General features: G+C 42.6%; 1 protein-coding gene across 4 annotated transcripts in view; it reads left to right on the forward strand.

The window, feature by feature from the left end:
- Window positions 1-21985, forward strand: part of magi3b (membrane associated guanylate kinase, WW and PDZ domain containing 3b) — a 108616-nt gene that overhangs the window by 77508 nt on the left and 9123 nt on the right. For 2 of the 4 annotated variants that reach the window (XM_029827554.1, XM_029827556.1), the window contains exons 4-11: window positions 1895-2101; window positions 3399-3567; window positions 8085-8164; window positions 9797-9854; window positions 14179-14270; window positions 17041-17232; window positions 18222-18869; window positions 21243-21274. In XM_029827554.1, coding sequence (XP_029683414.1) covers window positions 1895-2101; window positions 3399-3567; window positions 8085-8164; window positions 9797-9854; window positions 14179-14270; window positions 17041-17232; window positions 18222-18869; window positions 21243-21274 — 1478 coding nt within the window. Of the gene's footprint in view, window positions 1-886; window positions 1773-1894; window positions 2102-3398; window positions 3568-8084; window positions 8165-9796; window positions 9855-14178; window positions 14271-17040; window positions 17233-18221; window positions 18870-21242; window positions 21275-21985 lie in introns of those variants that run through there. The other 2 variants (XM_011613647.2, XM_029827555.1) reach the window with 2 other exon arrangements.

A 21985-nucleotide genomic window follows, 5' to 3' on the forward strand; every position in this document is an offset into this window, starting at 1 on the left:
GCCCTTGCGTCTTCTAGCTGGCCTTCATTGTTATGGCAGGAGGTGGTGGAGCTGGAACAAGGGAAGGGGGTGTGGTGAAGGGGAGGCCATCATTCCAATCATGTTCTGTTTGCATAACCTCTGCATATGCATTCAACAGCCTTGCTGGCAAATGACCGGTTTCACCCTCATAGTCCATGTCCGAACCATCACTGTCACAATCACTGAGTACAGCATCTTTTTCATTTTGAGGGATGATTGCAATGCTGCATGCCTTGTCTGGGAACTCATCTTGATCCAACAAATCAAGAACTTGACTCAAAGTAAATCTAAAAGAAAACACAGCAGAAAGTTTGGTAGTTAGCTAGCTAGTCTTCCTGGGGTCCGTGTGTGTGTGGTGTGCGTGTGTGTGCCTACCTGTAATTGCGTGTGTGCGTGCATGTGTGGAAAGTTAGGTAGAATTAATTAGCTAGCTAGTCGTGTGTGTGTGTGTGTCTGTGTGTACAATTAGGTACAAAGTTAGGTAGCAGCAGAAAGTAAGCTAGAACAGTTAGCCTATGTGTATTAGCATGTAGATACAATGGGTTATCCCACCGGTCACTATTGTTGCCAGTGACATGTTTGTGAGTTCTATGACCACATTAAACAAAGTTGAGTAATTGCAAATGCATATATCAATACTAGACACCTTAAACATGATGTGTACCAAAAATCTATGTCCTATCTTTATGTTAACATATTTTACTAACCTTTTCTGTGGGAGCTTTCTTGCCGCCATCCTCTTCTCTTGGCGCAAACACGAAGTGAACAGCTCTGGTCATGTGACAATTTATGTGACCAAAATTATGGCGGCACAGTGGTAAGCACTGTCACCTCACAGCAAAATGTCTGGGGTTTGAATCCATGGAAGTTCCCTATGTCTCTGGGTACTTCCACTTCCTCCCACAGTCTAAAGAAATGCTAAAAAAAATTTGCTATCTTTGAAATATATAAAATAGTGACACATTTAATTGAACCCAATGGATTAAGATTTAACATTTAGATTTAGCATCTAACCCTTTGTTCAATCTAAATGCTAAATCTAAATGTTCAATCCAAATTGAACCTTAAATGTTAAATTTAGATGCTAAATCTAAATGTTAACGTTTCTAAGATGGAAAATTCCCAACATTTTTTCCGTAAAAGGTGACATGACCCTTTTGAACATGGCTTAGATAAATGTACACAATGTTGCTTTTTCTAGCAAGAGCTGCTGTTAAGGTTGAGTTTCTTCAGGACCTGAAAGCAGGCAAGAACGCAGTGATAAAGAGTCCAAAAATAGGTTTTATTTAGCAAACTCAAAATGGCAGTCCTCCTGGACTGCAGGTAAGCAGGCGTCTGATCTTTAAGGGCACACCAAGAGCTCCAGAGCGGAGCCAACACAGGAGTCAAGTCCCGCGCGTCCTATGCCAGCAAAGCAGCATGGAGACCGCAAACTAGCAGGGGACCACCCCCAAAACACTCTGACGCTGGTAGGCAGGCGCTCCCTCCTTAAATAGGTTTCCTGACGGAAATTGCTGACAGGTGCGCCTGCCTGCAGCGCCAGCTGTTGCCAATAATGACTCCTCCACACCCCTGCAGGAAAAACCAAACACAACCCGGAACCCTGGAGCCCCAATAGCTGCTTTCCAAAGCACATCCCATTGTGGTGTGAATGTGAGTATAAATGGTTGTTAGCCCGGCAATGAGCTAGCGACTTGTCCAGGGTATATCCCACCTCTGACCCAAAGACATCTGAGACATGCAGATTCCAAGTAATTTAAAATATAATTCTATGTGTCATGACCTGTGATGCTGCCATTAGATAAGAACCCTGGATGTGGGCTTATTGAAAGAAAGAAATATCTGATGAGGTTGTTTTTGTTATTACTTAAAGGTAACTATTATGGCACCCCGAAACCTCCTGCAGAACCAAACCTGGTACAGCCTGACCTAGTGGATCAGATGCTATTTGACGAAGATTACCGCGGTGAAGTCCCCAGGAAACGCACCACCTCAGTCAGCAAGATGGACAGGAAGGACAGCACCGTCCCAGAGGAGGAAGATGATGATGAAAGGCCACCACTGGTGAACGGATTGCCTGGTCAGTAAATATCAAGTACAGAATGTTACCTGTGTCTTTTTGTCATGCAGATGTTGTATTTGCTAGTTGTTTAGAGATTTTTTAAATCAAAAAATGTTTTTATAGTTTTACAGTAAATCCCCAAAGAGAAATAGGTCACATTGTTTATTATACCTGGCTTTTTTTATACTCAGGGAATTGGAAGTTAATGTAGATGTAAGACACTCTCGTGGATTATGATGCTGCTTGCTCAACTGAGCAAAGGATTCACAGTAATCCAAAGTCTGCTTACCCAACCATATTGCCTTATTGAAATTAATCACACAATGATGCCCAGACATGAAGGAGTTCTTTTTATGGAGAGAATGCAGTCACAAATGATTGCTCTGCTACAGCCTGCAGCTGTGTTGGTCTCAGACCAGCCATAGATGGGCAGATTTAAGGCTGAGGTATTACAAAAAGGAAAAAGGCAGCAAAAAAAAAAAGCTCTTAGTGAACGGACCCATGACTGCCTGCTCAGACATCCCTTATCAAGCACCACTCCCCACCCTATTCTCTGCAGCACATATAACCCATCAAAGCCTTGTTATCAAGTATGCCCACAACCTGCTGTGAACTGACCTTTAAATGTGAAGAGCAAGAATGTGTATTTTTGATCAGCTTTGAAAAAAGTGTATTTTCACTTGCTAAAGCTGCTGATTTACTCTGTAGTATCATGCTATGCTACACATTTACATGATATTAAATTGATTAAATTCAATATACCATGTGATAACTATATAATTTGGCTTTATTCTCAGTTGCGTGGAGGTGAGCGCTAAATAAAAAGGAAAGGATGGAAAACACTTGTGTTTAATTCACCTTTAATCATATTCTGAGTGGAGGGTTGAGGTTCTAAGTGAATTAAGAGAGTCTTTGTTGTCTGTATATTGTAGTGTAGTCTCTCATTACAGGGGGATGTCTACAAATATAGAAAAACAGAAAATAAATAAAAAAAAGGAGCGGTCATATCAATGAGAAGTTTCCCACTGGGCTCAAACAGCTCTTTATGATGTGAAATTCTGCTGAGACTTACTTACCCACAGGGGATGTACATTCACATGCAGACATTACAATTAAAATTGTGTGCACAAGCAAGTGCAAAACGGCCCCTTACCGAACACACATGCACACATACGCATGCAAGTGGAGAGAGAGACAGAAAGTGATGCAAATGAAGCAGGTGATAAATTGTAAGGCCAGAGATGTTGATTCAGGCTAATCCTTTCTCTTTTCAGTCATCTATTGTTTTAACTTTCTTTTTTCTGTACCTGTCCAGAACACAAAGAAGGGGCCGATTGGAGGAAGGCGGTGCCTAGCTACACCCAATCCAGCAGCATGATGGACTACCGCACATGGAGCTCTCTTCCACGCGATGACAGTCTGGAGCCACTACCCTTTAACTGGGAAATGGCTTACACTGAGACTGGAATGGTTTACTTCATAGAGTAAGTGATGGGCACTGTGGATCACATGATCATTTAAATAACACAAACCAACCAATTTATATGGTGCAGCAACTGAAATTCAAACCATTAAAATATGCCAAATCAGATGAGTGACTTATTTATATGAAATTATATAATATAAAATTTTACTACTTTGAAACTATTGTCTCTCTTGGACATTCTAAGAAACTTGGTTGATTTACCATCTTGCCAGTTTTTGCTGAAATTCTTATTTTACATAAATCTCCACATTAAATTATCACTTAATCAAAAAGGTGAAATTATAGTATTTCAGTATTTGTGTAATCATGTCCTTGTCTTAGTTTTTGCAAAGGTAATTATAAATTCAGTGACTTAAAGGCATATTGGTTGTTTTAAGTGATTGGGCATTTCAGTGATTTCACATGGTTCCACGCTTATAAAATTAAAATGATTTGGAAATGGATTATGGCACAATGAAAAGATTCACACCACAATTTGTGTACCTGCTTTTAGCTGATAATTTGGAAAGCTGATGAGCTGTATGGAAGTAACTTCCAAGATACTCGATACAGTTTTGCCAGCATTCTAGCTCATAAATAATAAATCACAGATGAATGTGTTTGCTCGCGTCTACTCATTGGGGTTAGATTTGAATCAGGGTACATAGCAGCAGTTTTGGTTTGGGTTTTTTTGTTTGTGTTTTTCAAAAAGATTGATGTGCCAGAGAGTGCATTGAATAAAACGCCTTTATACATGTATAATATCCTGTCTTATCTCGTATTCATCTGCTTATTGGATCACGGAATGTCTTCCAACTCTTCCGGAAGGATTCTGAGGCACTCGCAGGACAGCCAAGAGACATAGTCTCTCCCGCTTGTTCTGTGTCTTCCTCACGGCCTCCTCTCGGTGGAACATGCCTGGAAGACGTCCCGAGGGAGGCTACCAAAACAGGTGCCTGAGCCACCCCAGCTGACTACTATTAATGCGAGGGAGCAACTTTGAGCTCATCCTGAGGGACTGTGCTTCTCACTGTATCTGTATAAAGGACAAGACCAACCACCCTCCAGAGTAAACTCATTTCGGCCGCTTGTATCCATGATCTTGTCCTTTGGTCACTACCCAACGTTTATGACCATAGATGCGAGTGAGAGCATAGACTGACCTGTAAATCAAGCCCTTTGCCTTTTGAATTTCTTCTTTCTTCACCAAAATGGTGCTGTACACCAACCATGGAGGCTGCACCAAAAGGCTTGTCAATTTCATACGTCACACTTTCATGTAAGTGCATGCTAAAGATCCTGGCTCGATGAAGACAATAGGACAACATTAAAAAGCAGAGATGAAATGCTGTGGTTCCCAAACTGGACTCCCTCCTGCTCATGACTACACCTAGAAATGATTTTAACTGGTGATAAAGGTCAACCCTGCCGGAGCCCAGCACAGCAATTGTCAGAGTGCCCCCGACCCCAAATTCAAGGAGTACATGTGCATACGTAATATACAGGACATAAAACATGCATATATTATATAGATGTATTTGAATGTGCTTCTGATCTTAACATAATGTATTTGAAATAGCTGCATAAAATGTTGTGCAGCTATACCATATAAGAACACACCCTCCCTCAAGAGGCCTTTTTACACACAGGCAGTGGAGCCTGCATGCTTAATTCATATTTAGCTTTAAGTCTTTTCAGTCTGCAGAAATCAAACCACTGTGGCATTTTTCTTTGTGTCCTCCTTATTAAAATATTTTTTTTTCTTTAAGTTGTTTTCTCCATCTCTTCTCTGCAAAGACCACCTGAGCATGAACATGCTTAGTTGTCATGCTACTTTACTTTTAGCCCATCCTTGTGTTATTTACATATATCTTAAATTCCATCGATTGGACATCTTGGTACTTATGTCTTTGCTTCTTTTCCTTACATTATGCTCTTGTGGAATCCATGGTTACTTTCACAAGGGATAGACAAACTAAATTCTGTTAAGCATATTGTAAAAACTGAGAAGAGATGGGAATAAACAATCAGAGAACGATTTTCAAACCTGATCAACTGCATTGATTTACCAGTACTTTGAAACTGCAGCCAGCAACCTGGATGAAGTCACAAATGTGGCGACATTTTACTGTCTGTGAGGAGGCGTGTGGGCCAAGGTCTTACATCAGGGCAAGAATCATACTGACAAAGGACATAATAGTAGTTTTGCCACTTATGCACTTTTCACACTACATGATTTTAGCTCAATCATCCGGTTGCTGATTAGTTTTTGGTCTCCTACCCTAGATCGGGGTGAAGCAGTCATCCACTTGGCAAACTTGTTAAGTGTGATCACTCTGAAGATGGCAGTCAGGCGATCAGTGACAGCCCGACTCTGAAATGCTGACTTGAAGTAAATCTCTAGCATGCTGAATACCCAGTCGGGTCTGGAAGTTGTAAAAAAAAGCTACAGCCAATGAGAGCAGACATGAGGGTAGAGCAGAGGTAATGCAGGGCAGCATCTTTTTTTTTCACTATGGAGTAGTGCACAAACAACCTGAACAGCTCCTTTCTGCTCTGTGTCTATGTTTGTAATGAAAAACATCGGCCTGTACATTGCGTTTTCACATTTCCTGTGTCATCTCTTGTGTGAGCTTTTGCTACAAGACATTTTAGAAAAAAGTAAAGCAGTTGGCCATACCTGCGGATGGAAAGTCGTGTAATGTGAACACTATTATCACTGACCAGTCATGTAGTGTGAACACTCACAGCCCTCAAGACTGTGAACAGAATGGTGACCCTGTGACTCTGAAAGTCATAAAGTGTGAACAAGGTATTACCCAGCACTCAATATCTGGGAGGAAAAAAATTGCCAGATCTTTAGTGATTTAAAAAAACAAAACACGAAGATAGAATTTTATCTGCCTGCCTTAAAGAGTAACTTCAAATGTCCTCATATCGAACTTTTGGCCACTTGACTTTCATGTCTTGATGGACCGTATCCAGGATCAACAGTACTAGAGAAAACAAGACAGGGTCTGGCAGTAATATGTGCATTTATGTGATATGAGTGCATAGATAAATTTCAAGGAAGGGGAAAGGGGAGGAAGCGCGAGATGTGCAGGCGTATTATAGGAGAAACCAACAGTCTTGAGCCTATAGTAGCATAACAAAGCATTTTCCTGTTAATCTTAGTTTATTAGCCTTATTTAAAAGGAAGGTTTTCAGTCTACTTTTAAATACTTACAATGTGTCTGCATCCCGGATTCAGACTTGGAGCTCATTCCAGAGAACTGGGGCTTGAAAGTTTAAGGCTCTGCCCATACAGTACTTTTAGTAACCCTCTGAACTACAAGTAAGCAACATTTTGAGAGTGGAGCACTCTGGTTGCAATATAAAGAGTTATAAGTTTATTTAAATAAGAGGGTGGAATACATGAACATCCTTATATGTGAGGAGGTGGACATCTACTCTGAATTTTACAGGGAACCAATGTAGAGAAGCCAATATTGGACTAATGTGGTCTCTTTTCCTGTTTCTAGCTAGCACCTGATCCAACCCATTGTTCTGACATCTGTACCAGTCTCCTTTGAGAGACTGGTACTGCTTCACCTTAACATTATTCTACTGTTTGCTTGGTAAGGTAATTAAACAATAAGTTGACAGACAAAAGGATTCTAATTGTGGACTTCAGTTTGGCCTCATCACAATAATCCTGGATTTCCTGCTGCTCAAACTTCCCCAGGTGTCTGAGCCAACATCTGCCTGTCAGTAGGGTGAATCACAATCTTTCTGACAGACAGGGAGCTGGACACCTTAACTTTAGGACCCCTTATGATCAGTTGCAGTGTGCCCTTAGGGATGTGTGCTCTCCCCACTACTCTTCGACCTATGACTGTACCTCTTGACACTCCTCTGTGAAGCTCCTATATTTTGCAGATGACACCACATTTGTTATACTTTTCTGGGACAGACAAGTCAGCATCCAAACAGGAGGTGCAGCTGTATCCTCCTGCCTTCCCTCTAGGTACTGTACCACCAGGATAGGTAGAAGGGCAGGAAAAGTCCTGTCAGTCCCCACTCGGCCAGTAGACCAGCTCTTTAATGTGCTGTCCTCTAGCCAGCACATCAGAGCTCTTAGTGACAGAACAGTTCCCAAGACCCCTTCAAATCTGTGCTATGCAACAATTTCAAGTGCAATATTGTATATGTTTTATATCATCACAGTACACCACACTTTTAACATGCAATAATCTGATTTATTCAATAAGTAAATAAGTCACTCTTTCCATAACTGTTCATACTCAAAATGTAAATATATGCACTTTTGCTTTTTTATAGTTTCTTAATCTTTTAGTCCTTTATTTTGAAATGGGAGTACCAACCCCAACGGCCAAAGAAAATTTCTTGGACATATGCTCACTTAGCATTGAAACTCTTTCTACTTCTAATTATTTGCAGCCTTTAATCAACAATTTCAGTTTTCTTGTGTCCATTTTGTGTTCCACAAAGGGCATCAACATTAACACTACACTGGATGCTCTTTGTGCTTTGCAGTCACAATACAAAGACGACCACATGGTTGGACCCTCGCTTGGCAAAGAAGGCAAAGCCCCCTGAAAAGTGTGAGGATGGAGGTATGTGGACTTTGTATATACAATATACATAAATATTCTGTGTGTGTGTGTGTGTGTGTGTACACTGCTCAAAAAAATTAGAGGAACACTTCGAAAACACATCAGATGTAAATGGGGGGGGAATGATCTTGAATATCTTTCCTGATAAAAAGTAGGTGATGTATTAGTAACAAAATGTTGCCACATAATTTGATAGAAATGAAAATGATCACATTATAGAGGGGGGAAATCAAAGACACCCCAAAAATGAAAGTGAAAAAAGTATGCAGCAAAGAGGTCCATTTTGCCAAAATGTCATTGTAGCAACTCCAAATGATTCTCAGTAGTTTGTGTGGCCCCGGCATGCTTGTACGCATGCCTGACAACGTCGGGGCATGCTCCTAATGAGACGAGGAATGGTGTCCTGGGGGATCTCCTCCCAGATCTGGACCAGGGCATCACTGAGCTCCTGGACAGTTTGAGAATCAACCTGGCGGCGCCGGATGGACCTAAACATAATGTCCCAGAGGTGTTCTATTGGGTTTAGGTCAGGTGAACGTGGGGGCCAATCAATGGTATCAATTCCTTCATCCTCCAGGAACTGCCTGCATACTCAAGCCACATGAGGTCGGGCATTGTCGTGGACCAGGAGGAACCCAGGTCCCACTGCACCAGCATCACTGACCCACCACCAAACCGGTCATGCTGAATGATGTTGCAGGCAGCATAACATTCTCAGCGGCATCTCCAGACCCTTTCACATCTGTTGCATGTGCTCAGGTTGAACCTGGTCTCATCGGGGAAGAGCATAGGGCACCAGTGGCGTAGTTCCCAATTCTGGTGGTCTATGGCAAATGCCAAGCTCTACGGTGCCGGGCAGTGTGCACAGGGCCCACTACAGGACATCGGGCCCACAGGCCACCCTAATGGAGCCTGTTTCTAATTGTTTGGTCAGAAGCATTCACACCAGTGGCCTGCTGTAGGTCATTTTGTAGGGCTCTGGCAGTGCTCATCCTGTTCCTCCTTGTTCAATGGAGCAGATACCGATCCTGCTGAGGGTTTAAGGACCTTCTACGGCCCTGTCCAGCTCTCCTGGAGTAACTACCTGCCTCATGGAATTTCCTCCATGCTCTTGAGACTGCGCAGGGAGACAGCAAGCCTTCTTGCAACAGCACGTATTGATGTACCATCCTGGAGGAGTTGGACTCCTTGTGCAACCTCTGTAGTGTCCAGGTACCACACCATACTATCAACAGAGATGTTGATCCAAGCCAAATTAATAACTACAGCAGTAGAAAGTCAGTCAGTAAAAAATCAGCCAAAAGAGATGAGGAGGGAAAAAATGTATCAGTGGCCTCAACCTGGAAAGCCTGTTTTGGGGGCCGTCTCATTGTTGCCCCTCTGATGCACCTGTTGTTGATTTCATTAACAAAAAAGATTTCATTAACAAAAAAGCAGCAGAAAATCATTAACAATCCCCTCTGCTACTTAACTGACCAGATCAATATCCCAGAAGTTTGACTGATACTGTAGGTTGCTATACTCTGATTAAAAAGTGTTCCTCTAATTTTTTGAGCAGTGTATATATACACATATATACATATATATAATTATTAAATAAGACAAAAGCATATTATTAGTCTGTATTTGCAGAATTACCTTATGGCTGGGAGGAAATTGATGACCCACAGTACGGCACATACTATGTCGAGTAAGTTGAATTGATTTAATGATATATGCAACTTCAGCACTGTGAAACAGCAGTGAGGCAGCATAAATCAAAGCTTTCTAAAAATACACTAGTGGATGTAGTGCATAGATTATCATGATTATTACGGGTGAGAAGAATAGCAGACTTTGATCTGTGTTGTCTGGGTTGAAGGACTGCCCTGACCAGGATGTGAAGGGTTTATAACTGTGTGTGTGTGTGTGTGTGCAGATTCTGTTTGGATTTCAGTCATGTATAATTGCCCACATGTAATGGAAGCCAGTGAAACTTGGCATTTATCATCTTCAACTGGGAAGAGAAATAGAGATATTTTGACTACAGTGCACTAAAGGGAGGAGAATGCAGTCAGAAAGAAGAGAAGCAATTTGGAGCGGTTTCTAGCTGTTGTTGCACCGGCAGGACATCAGGGCCCATATTCATAGATATTCTCAGAGTCCTCACAGAGAGCTCCTAAGAGTGATTCAGGAAGTTTTTCACAGCAACTCCAGAGCAAATGAGGAGTTTAGTGAGGAGGTGTGGTTGACCTGGTTGGGACGAATCTTTTAAAAGTTGTGATTGGACAATCAAAGCAAAACAATAAAAATGCAATACTATTCAGTAATGGGCAGTGACATCAACCAATCATAGAACTTAGTTTTGTTTCGTTTTCTCCCGCTTATCCGGATCCGGGTCGCAGGGGCAGCAGCTTCAGGAGGGATGCCCAGACAGCTCTCTTCCTGGCCACTTCCATCAGCTCTTCCAGGGGAAATCCCACCCGCTCCCAAGCCAGGCGAGAGATGTAATCTCTCCACCTAGTCCTAGGCCAGCCACGAGGCCGCCTCCCGGTGGGACATGTCAGGAACACCCCTAAAGGGAGGCATCCGGAAGGCATCCTAGCCAGATGCCCGAGCGACCCCAACTGACTCCTCTCGATGTGGAGGAGCAGCGGTTCTACTCCGAGCCCCTCCCGGATGTCCGAGGTTCTCACCCTATCTCTAAGGCTGAGCCCTATCTCTATCTCTAAGGCTGAGCCCGGCCACCCTGCGGACACGACGGATCGGTTAAGTGCCCGCATCACTGCTGACGCCGCTCCGATCCGCCTGTCGATCTCCCGTTCCATCCTACCCTCACTTGTGAACAAGATCCCGAGATACTTGAACTCCTCCACCTGGGGCAGGACCTCCTCCCCAACCCTGAGAAGGCACACCTTTTTCTGAGCGAGGACCATGGACTCTGACTTGGAGGTGCTGATCTGCATCCCTGCCGTTTCACACTTGGTTGCGAACCGTCCCAGCATTTGTTGGATGTCCCTGTTTGATGGCGCCAAAAGAACTACGTCATCCGCAAAAAGCAGCGACGAGATCTTTTGCCCACCGAACTCGACACCCTCCACTACCCGGCTGCGCCTAGAAATTCTGTCTATAAAAGTTATGAACAGAACCGGTGACAAAGGGCAGCCCTGGCGGAGTCCAACCCTCACTGTGAACAAGTCCGACTTACAACCGGCTATCCGGACCAATCTCCTGCTCCTTTGGTACAGGGACTGGACAGCCCTTATCAAGGGACCTTCCACCCCATACTCCCGGAGCACCCCCCACAGGATGTTCCTGGTCATAAGCCTTTTCCAGGTCCACAAAACACATGTGGACTGGTTGGGCAAACTCCCAACTCCCCTCAAGCACCCTAGCAAGGTTAAAGAGCTGATCCGTGGTTCCACGACCAGGGCAAAACCCGCATTGTTCCTCCTTGATCAGAGGTTCGACTATCAGTCTAATCCTCTTTTCCAGCACCCTGGCATAGACTTTCCCAGGGAGGCTGAGGAGTGTGATCCCCCTATAGTTGGAACACACCCTCTGGTCCCCACTCTTAAAAATAGGGACCACCACCCCGGTCTGCCAGTCCAAGGGCATTGCCCCCAATGTCCACGCAATGTTGCAGAGGCGTGTCAACCAGGACAGCCCTACAACATCCAGAGCCTTAAGATACCCCGGGTTGATCTCATCCGCTCCCGGAGCTCTGTCGCCGGGCAGCTGTTTCACTACCTCGGCAACTTCCGCTCCGGAAATTAGATGGTCCACCTCCTGGTTATCCGACTCTGTTCCACCTTGAGGATACGTGTTGGTAGGATTGAGGAGCTCCTGGAAGTATTCCTTCCACCGCCGGATAATTGCCCCAGGAGACGTCAGCAGCTCCCCACGCACACCTAACACGGTGTGGGCAAGTTGCCAGACAGTTTGCCAGAATCTTCTTGGAGCAGACCGAAAGTCTTCCTCCATAGCCTCACCGAACTCCTCCCATGGCCGAGTTTTTGCCAACGCAACTGTCGCGGCCGCGAGAGCACCGATGAACAACCTTATGTTCAAACATGGTGTTAGTTTTGGCCAGACTGCGACTAGCACAGAAGCCCAATAACTGAACACAACTCTGGTTCTGATCGGGCAGACCGTTCCTCCCAATCACGCCTTTCCAGGTCACGCTGTCGTTGCCCACGTGAGCGTTGACGTCTCCAAGCAGCATGATGGAGTCCCCAGTTGGGACACTGTCCAGCGTCCGTCCTAGATCCTCCAAAAAGGGCGGGTACTCTGAACTATTGTTTGGTGCATACGCACAAACAACCGTCAGAACCCGTTCCCCGACCCGAAGGCGCAGGGAAGCAACCCTTTCGCTCAACCGCGAGAACCCCAACGTCGAACTAGAGAGTCTGGGGGCAAGCAAAAAGCCCACCCCCGCTCTCCGTCCCTCACCCTGAGCAACTCCAGCGTAGAAGAGTGACCAACCCCCCTCAAGGACTTGGGTTCCTGAGCCGACGCTATATGTGGAGGTGAGGCCGACCATATTTAGTCGGTAACGCTCAACCTCCCCCACAAGCTCCAGCTCTTTCCCCGCCAGAGAGGTGACGTTCCATGTTCCATAACCGAGGATCGGACCGCCAAGGCCCCTGCCTTAGTCCGCCGCCCAATCCACACTGCACCGGACCCTTCATGCTCCTCCTGTGGGTGGTGGGTCCACTGGAGACGGGAGTGTCCACATAGCTGGTTCGGGCTGGGCCCGGCCCGGCCACCAGGCGCTCGCCATCGAGCCCCAGCCCCAGGCCTGGCTCCAGGGTGGGGCCTCGGTAACCCTCCGGGCTGGGTATGCGGCTTCCCTTTTAGATGTTCCATGATGGGTCTTGAACCATTCTTTGTCTGACCCTTCACCTAGGACCAATCTGCCTTGGGAGACCCTACCAGGGGCAAACTGCCCCGGACAGCATAGCTCCCAGGCTCATTAGGGTACGCAAACTCCTCCACCAAACTCCTCAAACTCCAAACTCCTCCACCACGATAAGGTTCACAGAGGAGCAATCATAGAACTAAATAGAAGAATTAATTATTCCACAGCTTCAAAAAATTTGAACGTACCTCATTCACATTATTATATTATTTACTTCTTATGTTTACTTTTTATACTGTTAATTTTACTACTTAATCTATATGATATCATTGTGGATGCAGCCATTACTTTCAGTGATTGCTGCCCTCCTTGTAAAAACAGTTTGATTCTGCAGAGTAACCAAAACAACGAGCAAATGGACAAACAAAGGCAAAAGGTGCTATGGACGAACAGTTCTCACTGTTCAGAGGGATCTTGGTTCAAGACCCAGTGCAGACAAAACACGGAAGGATTTCTGGTAGTAGTGGGAGGGGCCAGAACACATTCAGAGCAATGGCGAGGTACCCTTAAGCAAGGTACCGAACACACAATTGCTCACATAGGGCCTTGCGATTAGCTGGCGGACCATCCAAGGCAGTGATCCTAAAAGCGATGAAGCTGTCAAGAAAGTGAAAAAAAGAACTCCTAAATGTTCAAAGTATATCTCTCCTTCCCCTCTCTCTTTCTGTCATCTTGTCTGTTTGGGGCACTCTTAGGCTTTGTAAAAGTCCTCCTCCATCCTCTTACCATTTTTCAACATAGGAGCCAAGGACAAAGAGGCTTTGTGAAAAGCTTTTACCTTACCAAGGGAAAATTTGAAGAAAAATCTTAATATTCAAAGAATTGTAAGGTTTTACTTAGAATCTGTCACTAGGAGCTACTTTTAGTCTTAGGATTCTTTGCAAATACGGCCCAGGCTGTTTATCTTGTTGTGTAGAGGATACCATTTTGGCAGTCATATATGCTCATTACCTTCTTAAAATGCTAAAAGCATCCATATTTCCTTACATGAATATAAGGCAATCCAGCCTCCACTGTACACCATCTGTATGAATGTTTTTATTATAGGTGCATCTATAATTAATTAAAGAATATTTGAAGGCAGCTCAGTAAATCAGAGTTCTCTATGTTGCAGCCATATCAACCAGAAAACCCAGTTTGAAAATCCAGTCCTGCAGGCAAAGAAGAAGCTGAGCCAGGAGACGGCTGCAGCCTCATCTTCCAAAGGTAACATAAACACCACAGACAATGTTCTATAAATAATATAAGGTTAACAATTTGGATATTCTATCTGTCAAATCTGTTATTGGAAAAACTTGCCAAGCTGTGAATGCCAGCTTTTTATTAGTTACATTATTGTAGGGATATTCTACAGCTATGGTACACTTTATATTTCTCCTTTTCTCCAATTTTGTATTATGTGAGGCTGCACTTAAAATGCACTTAAAATAATTTTGGCCAAAATGTCAAAAAGACAGATACTCAGACACTCGTTATTGGTGATAGAACTACACTTGTATCCTTTATCGGTTAAAGGATAAAGCATTTTCTGTGGCTTTAAAGGTTCCAACATATCCAGCCACAGAGGACTAGCCACAGGTTCCAATAATGTACAGTTTAAAATGTGTTAATTATATCAAATTATAAATATAAAAAATTGAACCTTTCTTTTGCTATCTATACTACAAATTCTGGTGAGGAAGATAGTTCTATCATCTTTTTCCTCTCTAATAAAGATCACTTATATGGGTGGCACAGCTGTAAGTTATTTGGTGTCGTCTAAAAGTGTGACAAATATGTCCCACCAGCATATGGGATGGGGGTTGTTTTTATTTCCTCTGTATCTCTTGCATGTTTAAATTGAGGTTTCACTGCAAAAAAGGTAGTAAACAAATTTCTATATTGGTTGTCTACGTAATTTCAAAGAAGGGGCAAATAATACAAGGGTAACAATTTGGAACAATTTCTATCTGTCAAAATCTGGAAAAACTTGCAAAGTTGTGGATGCCAGTTATTTATTGGCTGCGTTATTGTATGGATATTCTACAGCTATGTTACACTTTATATTTGTCTTTTCTCCTACTTTTGTATTATGCAAGGCTGCACTCAAAATGCACTTAAACTAATTTTGGCCAAAATGTCAGAAAGACAGATACTCAGACACTCGTAATTAGAGACAAGTATGGCTTGATGCATCAGCTTTTTCATTACAATGAAATGATCGTACATTGTAAAATGTTTCCACACCTCTGCCAAAGATTCAACAAAAGCTTCTGGAATGACTGTTGCCACTTGGGTGACGGACACCTGATAGGTGTATGTGTCCGAGTGTGTTGCATTGTGCAGAATAGCAGTGACAAAGACCAAGCATAATCAGAGAGGTCTGTACTTTGAGCGCTGCAATTACAAATCACAGTGTAGTTTCCATTTTTAGATTGTTGGAGGTCACCACTATTATGATCTTTACTAAAGCAACTTTGTGTCCCCAGAGCTGCCTGACTAATATCTTCTTCACTATGGAAGTGTTGAAAAAGGACAGACTTATCAAAATTAATCAAGATGCTTTAAATTATCCTTTTCCTCAGGAAATGTCATTCATCTGGACTTTTGGGAGTCTTTTGTTGTCTTTGTTGCAACTTGTGTAAGGCGAGGACGTGCTGAAAAATGCTTTGCTAAAACGAAATGTCATTCCCAGATTGAGAAAAAGCCACTATTTAGTGGATCAGATGGGTTAAATGGTCAGTCTCTAAAATTCAGCTTCGGCATTTGCGCTTTGATTTCCTCCCTGACTTCACCCACAGAGAAATATTTATTTCGGGATGCTAGAGAAAACATTTTGTGTTTGTATTTATCAAGCAATTTGTATGTGATTATACAAATGCACTTATCTTCTTCACTTATCTGTGCTGCCATGTGGACATCTGCAGTTCTGTGTACTGTGATAAATTACCCTTGCAGTGGATGTTTTCTGACTAAGCAGACCTGCCTCTGAATTCATTTGAACGTACTGTAGTTAGAGGGAATAACATCAGCAGTTACAGGATGAGTTAAAAATAATTTAAAAAAAAATTGTAGTTGTGTGCACATTTCTATTTCAGTGAAAACAGATTGGACACTAACATTTTAGTTTATACCTGCCATTTTATTGTTTCTCATAAAATGAGAATGGAAAAGGTCTGAATTTTCATGTTGATATGCTAGAAAATATGTACAACTGAAATTTAGTTTAGACATGGGTAATCACTAAAGTGCTGCCTTTAGTGATCAACATTTATTATTTGGGCCTGTTTGGAGAAATTTATTGGATTTGATAAAGCCTGAATGTCTCTTGATATATTAAAAGTATGCAGCTGGGAGAGGCTGCAGCACCCTCCCCATGACCTAGAAAGGGATATACTGTAGTGGTATATTAATAACTAAAATCTAGCTTAAGCACAAAAATTAAGAAAGACAAAGCTCAATTATCTTGAGCTTCTATTTTTAGAACTTTTAATTGACAAGTTTCTTGGAAAGTTTATTAACTTTAAATTTTACCCTCTCGTGTTCGGTCTGTAATATAAAGCATTGTTGACATTATTTACAAACAAACTAAGATTGATCGTAACTGACTCAAATCTGAGCCAAATTTAATAACAATTAACATATATTAAGATAGAAAATGGCACCAAAAGCAATTGCACTCCATGGAATACTAGCACAATATTAAAAACTAACATCTAAAATTACAATAAACTAAAATACAGTATGGTATTTATAACTTGTGCTTTAGTAGATTGTGATTTTTGATTGCCCAATCTCATTGATTTAAATTTAAATTAGTCAATACATTTGAGAATATGTCTGTCCATTGACTATGAACATCTTGTCTAGGCTTGAATATTGGATTTAAACCAGAAAAGACAACAAAAGCACAGAACTCAGTGATTCATTTGTGAAATTTTTGACCAAGATTAAATGTACATGTCACATACACCAAGCCCATGTGTGTGTTCTGCAGGTAAACGGGGCACATCTGGATTCACGTCTGATCCCACACAGCTGGAGGGAGAACTGTACCACACGTCACTGAAAAAGAGCCCACAGGGCTTTGGCTTCACTATCATTGGAGGCGACCGAATCGACGAGTTCCTGCAGGTGAAAAACGTACTGAGCGACGGCCCCGCTGCCCATGACAACAAGATGGGATCTGGTGAGCGGAATCTCTACAAATATAAAAGTGTTAATGGACTCTAATGGAGCCAAATCATGAAACCTAATAGTTAGCACTAGATACTGATTCCTACAAGAAATTGAAGACGTAAATAGTAAGAATAAATTTGGAAAATTCTGTCCATCTGTTATCTTTATTCCTTAGTGGGCACGTAGGGGGCTGGGATCTATTGCAGCTGCATTTGGATGAGAGGAGAGGTACACCCTGGATAGGTCACCAGCTCACTGTAGGGTTAGAACAAACATCCATACATGCTTACATTCATAAGAAAAATGTCAGGTCACCAATTTACCTAACCCCAGCATGGAAAATAAATATACTGCACAAACTAACAGATTTTGTTTTTTATCTTACCCATTGCCCTTCAAGAAACATCTGAAGTTGAGGTTTTTCCTCAGAAGTAGTGTTCACTTAACCTTAACTCATAGCTATAGAAACTTTTTGCGCATTTTTTTCCTTACAAACCACGTCTTGATGACAGGTTTGAAGATGTTTCCGCTCTTGTTGCTATTCTTATAACCCACCACCTGTATTTTTTCATTGGGCAAAAAGAGAAGTTATTTGGCTGCTGTTCTGTTCAGTGGTTCAGGGGTATCAAAAATATAAAAGCAGGAATTTTCAAAAGGCAGTGAGGAGCAAATTGATATCTAAGAGAAAAGCTCCATTAACCAAAGAAAAAATGATGGAATGTAACTAAGTGCAGTCCATTTTCTATTGCTTTGAACATCAATGCCACCATCTTTTGTATTTTGAAAGCAAGTTGAGTATTATTTTATACTTTTCACTGTCTTTAATAATTGTATAGATTTTTCCTTTTTTATCCATTTCTGTAAGAAGACACCTGACAGGCCTGTTTTTAAGATAATTTATGTATAAGCTTATGGTAGTTTTTGAAATTTATGGGAAAAAAATGCATTCCAAAAGAATTTGAAAATCAATTTTAAAAGTTTTTTCCCCCTCTGTTTTAGGTGATGTCATTGTTGAGATTAACAGAATGTGTGTGCTGGGTAAAACACATCCAGAGGTGGTGCAGATGTTCCAGTCCATTCCTATCAACCAGTATGTGGATATGGTTCTGTGCCGTGGCTATCCCCTTCCTCCAGATGTGGATCTCAACAACGATGACCCACTTCCACCTCCTCCTCCGCCCCCAGCCTCCCAACCACAGCAGGCCTTGCACGGTGGGGAGGTGGTAACGGCTGTGCCCCTCATCAATGGGCAGCCATTGCTTGTGAAAGGGGACGTCCTGCATGGTTCTTCTCAGGACCTCCACTATGTCACTGTGGATGCAAGTGGGCGGCCTGTTGTGGCAGCCATTCCCAATGGAAGACAGGGAGACTGTGGTGAGGTGGCCACCTCAATGCTAAACCCGGAGCTGGTAAGCGTGCCTCTAGTCAAAGGGCCCGGAGGATTTGGATTTGCCATTGCTGACTGCCCGCTTGGCCAAAAAGTGAAGATGATCCTTGATGCCCAGTGGTGTCGTGGCCTGCAGAAAGGTGATGTCATCAAGGAGATCAACAGGCAAAATGTTCAAACGCTGAGTCATGCTCAAGTGGTGGACATTCTGAAAGACTTGCCAGTGGGAAGTGAGGTCAACGTCATCGTACTGCGAGGGGGTGAGAGTCTTTCTGTCAGACCTTTTAAATGCTTCGTTTTTCTCAGAGTATGAAAAGCTACATGTCATCCTTTTCCATTCGGCATTTAGTTTAGTGAGTTTATATATCTAAACATAGACACTTATTTACAAAAAGAAAAAATAAACTTTTTTTGGCTTCTCTAAATTCTCATTCATTGATGTCATTTTAATGTGCTGCTAACATCAATACAATTTCAACAGTCACTCTGGGAGGTGATGTCAGCGTGCTGATACTGACAGGAGGTGAGGTAGAGATGTAATTAGGCATGCACACCGTACGGTAGGAGAAGACTGTGTACAGCCACTGTGCATGTAAATAGTCACTTCTGCAGCCAGATTAGTAGATCCACCTGCACATCTGTGTGCTGTTGCAGACAAAATGGCACACCTCATTCTGACTATACCAAGGTGTCAAGACCTTTGCGAACAAATCTCTGCTGAAATTCCTTTCTATGCCAAATGTTAACCAACATAAATGCAAAATCCAATTAATTGGCTATAAAAACAATAGTTTACGCCAAACCAAGATGCTCAAGATTCTGTCAGATGAAAAACAGTTTTGAGTTTTTAGAAGTAAACAATTGCGGCCAAATCAATCCATTAATCCGTCTTATACCGTTTTCCACATGGGAGGGCTGGAGCACCTCCCAGCTGCCTTTGGTTGGAGTACCCCCTAGGCCCATCTCCAGCTCACTGCAGAGCCAACATACAGGTCGAACAACAATTCATCTCCATATTTACGCCACGGGAAATTTTCTGAATCATTTCGGAATTCCGATTCACCTTTCCCACAAATGCATGGCTTTCGTCTGTGACCCCAAAGGGATCCGAACCCGGAACCTTCTTGCTGTGAGGTGATAGAGCCAATCACTTCACCACCTTGCTGACCTGCAGTTATATAGATTTTTGTTTAAAATAAGGAATTTAGAAAATCTAATTGATGTATTGTATTCTGTTGAAATTCCCTTTTCCCTGTGATCAGCAAGAAATCTTGCTCGAATCTCAAGATAAAAAGAACAAAAGCTTATGTGGTGCAGTCCTTCTCTTAAGTTCTTTGCAGGGTTTTGGTAGAGGAGGAAGTGAATGACAAAAAGAAAAAGTTTAAAAGCCGTTCTTTTGAAGTCTGTCCCGCAGCCCACGTACTCTAGTTGTACTTCCAGTTTCGCTGTTTTGTCTTGGTCACAACACAAACTGTGTATCTCACACTCTTCTCACATGGTCCTACTTTAAAAATTATAAATGTCATTTTGGCATAATGCAGTTGATTACAAGATGGAGAGCAAGAATTACATAATGAAGAGGGAGGGTGTGAACCCTTCAGATGTCTCCTCCATCTCTCTCCGCGCCCCCAGGGATGCACTGTGTAAGTCCATGAACCCCTGGATTGGCTTTAATCATCAAAAAAGTACCGGCAATTTCTACATGTTTCTACAACCATGGCAACCTAAAAAACTGCAGTTAAATGTCTACAAAGGGAAGGTCCTTGGGGTCCTCCACCTCACAATTACACCACACCCTTCCTCATAAATCTGCAGAACACCCAGCATAGTTTACCCTCAATGACGCCATTACCCTGTTCGGGGATGAAATACAGCACGATCTAGTCGGGCTAATCAAATACCATTGTCAACCATTGACTTTAGAGAATGGTTGCTAGGATGATCATTCTCCCTCTTTCTCTTTGTGTATGTGTGTCTGTGTGTGGTGGTTTGGGGGGGGGGGGCAGAAAGTGTGTTTCAGGTGGGCCTGCAGCACATGTTTTAATGCCTTTGACAACTGTTGGATTGGCAATTTGGCAGTGAAGCATGAGCATACTGCTATGTCTCTCCTTTTACATCAGGCTCCATTAACCCTTCATTGGACTTGTTGGTCCAACCACACAGGCCTGTGGGCTCCAGAGTAGTGTTTGCTAATTTTCTGTGTGGAAGTGGGAAGGGGTGGCTTGGTGGAGAGAAGGGGCTTCAAGAGATGATCTGTAGGGAACAGTGCAAGTGCTTTGAGATAAAAAGTGTGGGTGTCATGTGCAGCAAATTATATGCATGGATTTTGAATACCCTAACCCACTGCTTTAGCCAGGCCCTAGGCTTCCATGTATTCTGCTCATGTATAGCCATTATATTCTCTATGTATCTTTAATCTGACATGGGTGCATAGTACTTTGCCTAATGGAGCATCCTTGAGTGAGCACAACGCTTGATTTCCGCACCCTGTTTGCTGCTTATGACCAGATCTGTGGCATCTCAGTCAGTGAGGCACTGCCATCTGCTGGACTTTGTTCCAGACACTGCTGCTCACACATCACACGTGCAAAAAAAAGTATTGACATTTTCCTCTTGTGTGTTTTTGTCCATAGGTCAAACATCACCTGTGAAAAATCTAAAGCCTGTGAGTAGAACCATATCCTTCCTATTTCATTATTATTCCCCAAAGGGATTTATGCTGTTAATTTTCAAAACATTTTGACCTTCAGCTTATTTGGTAAGCCTCTAAATGGTGGTAATAAATATAGATTGTGTTTTTCTACACTGTCTTTTAGTATTAATTGCTTCCTTTCATTATCAGCATTCTTAGTGCTATTGTCAGGGGACTGCTGTGGTAATAAAGCTAGGATGAGCCTCTATTTAGATGCAGTGGTGTTATTAATGCAGCCATTTTAGATAAAGAAAGTTACCCTTTGTACATGAATGTCACGTGACTTGTCAAAGCGACAAAGTCTTTTGTCTGTCTTACTCTATTTAATATTCGAAGCCAGGCACATAACTTTCAAAACATTTCAAGGAATTCAAAGTAAAGAAATAAGCATTTCTGAGAACTGAAATTACTGTTGGGGTTTTATACATCGCCGTTGGGTGCTCTGCTTACATAATAAGCCACATTATCCTTTAATCGTCTTGGGTGCAGACTGTCCAGACACAGCATTATGAATAAAATGGATAAAAATATAAACAAAGCAAATATTCTCTTATTCTTCTAGTCTAATATACTTTATGTATATAGCATACATTACAGCAGAAAACTAATGGAAGACCCTTGAATAAGCAAGAGCATCAAAGAAGGCTGACGGACGGACGGACAGAGGGAGGGATGGGCAGACAG

This window comes from Takifugu rubripes, chromosome 19 (assembly GCF_901000725.2).
Source record: "Takifugu rubripes chromosome 19, fTakRub1.2, whole genome shotgun sequence".
Classification (NCBI taxonomy): domain Eukaryota; kingdom Metazoa; phylum Chordata; class Actinopteri; order Tetraodontiformes; family Tetraodontidae; genus Takifugu; species Takifugu rubripes.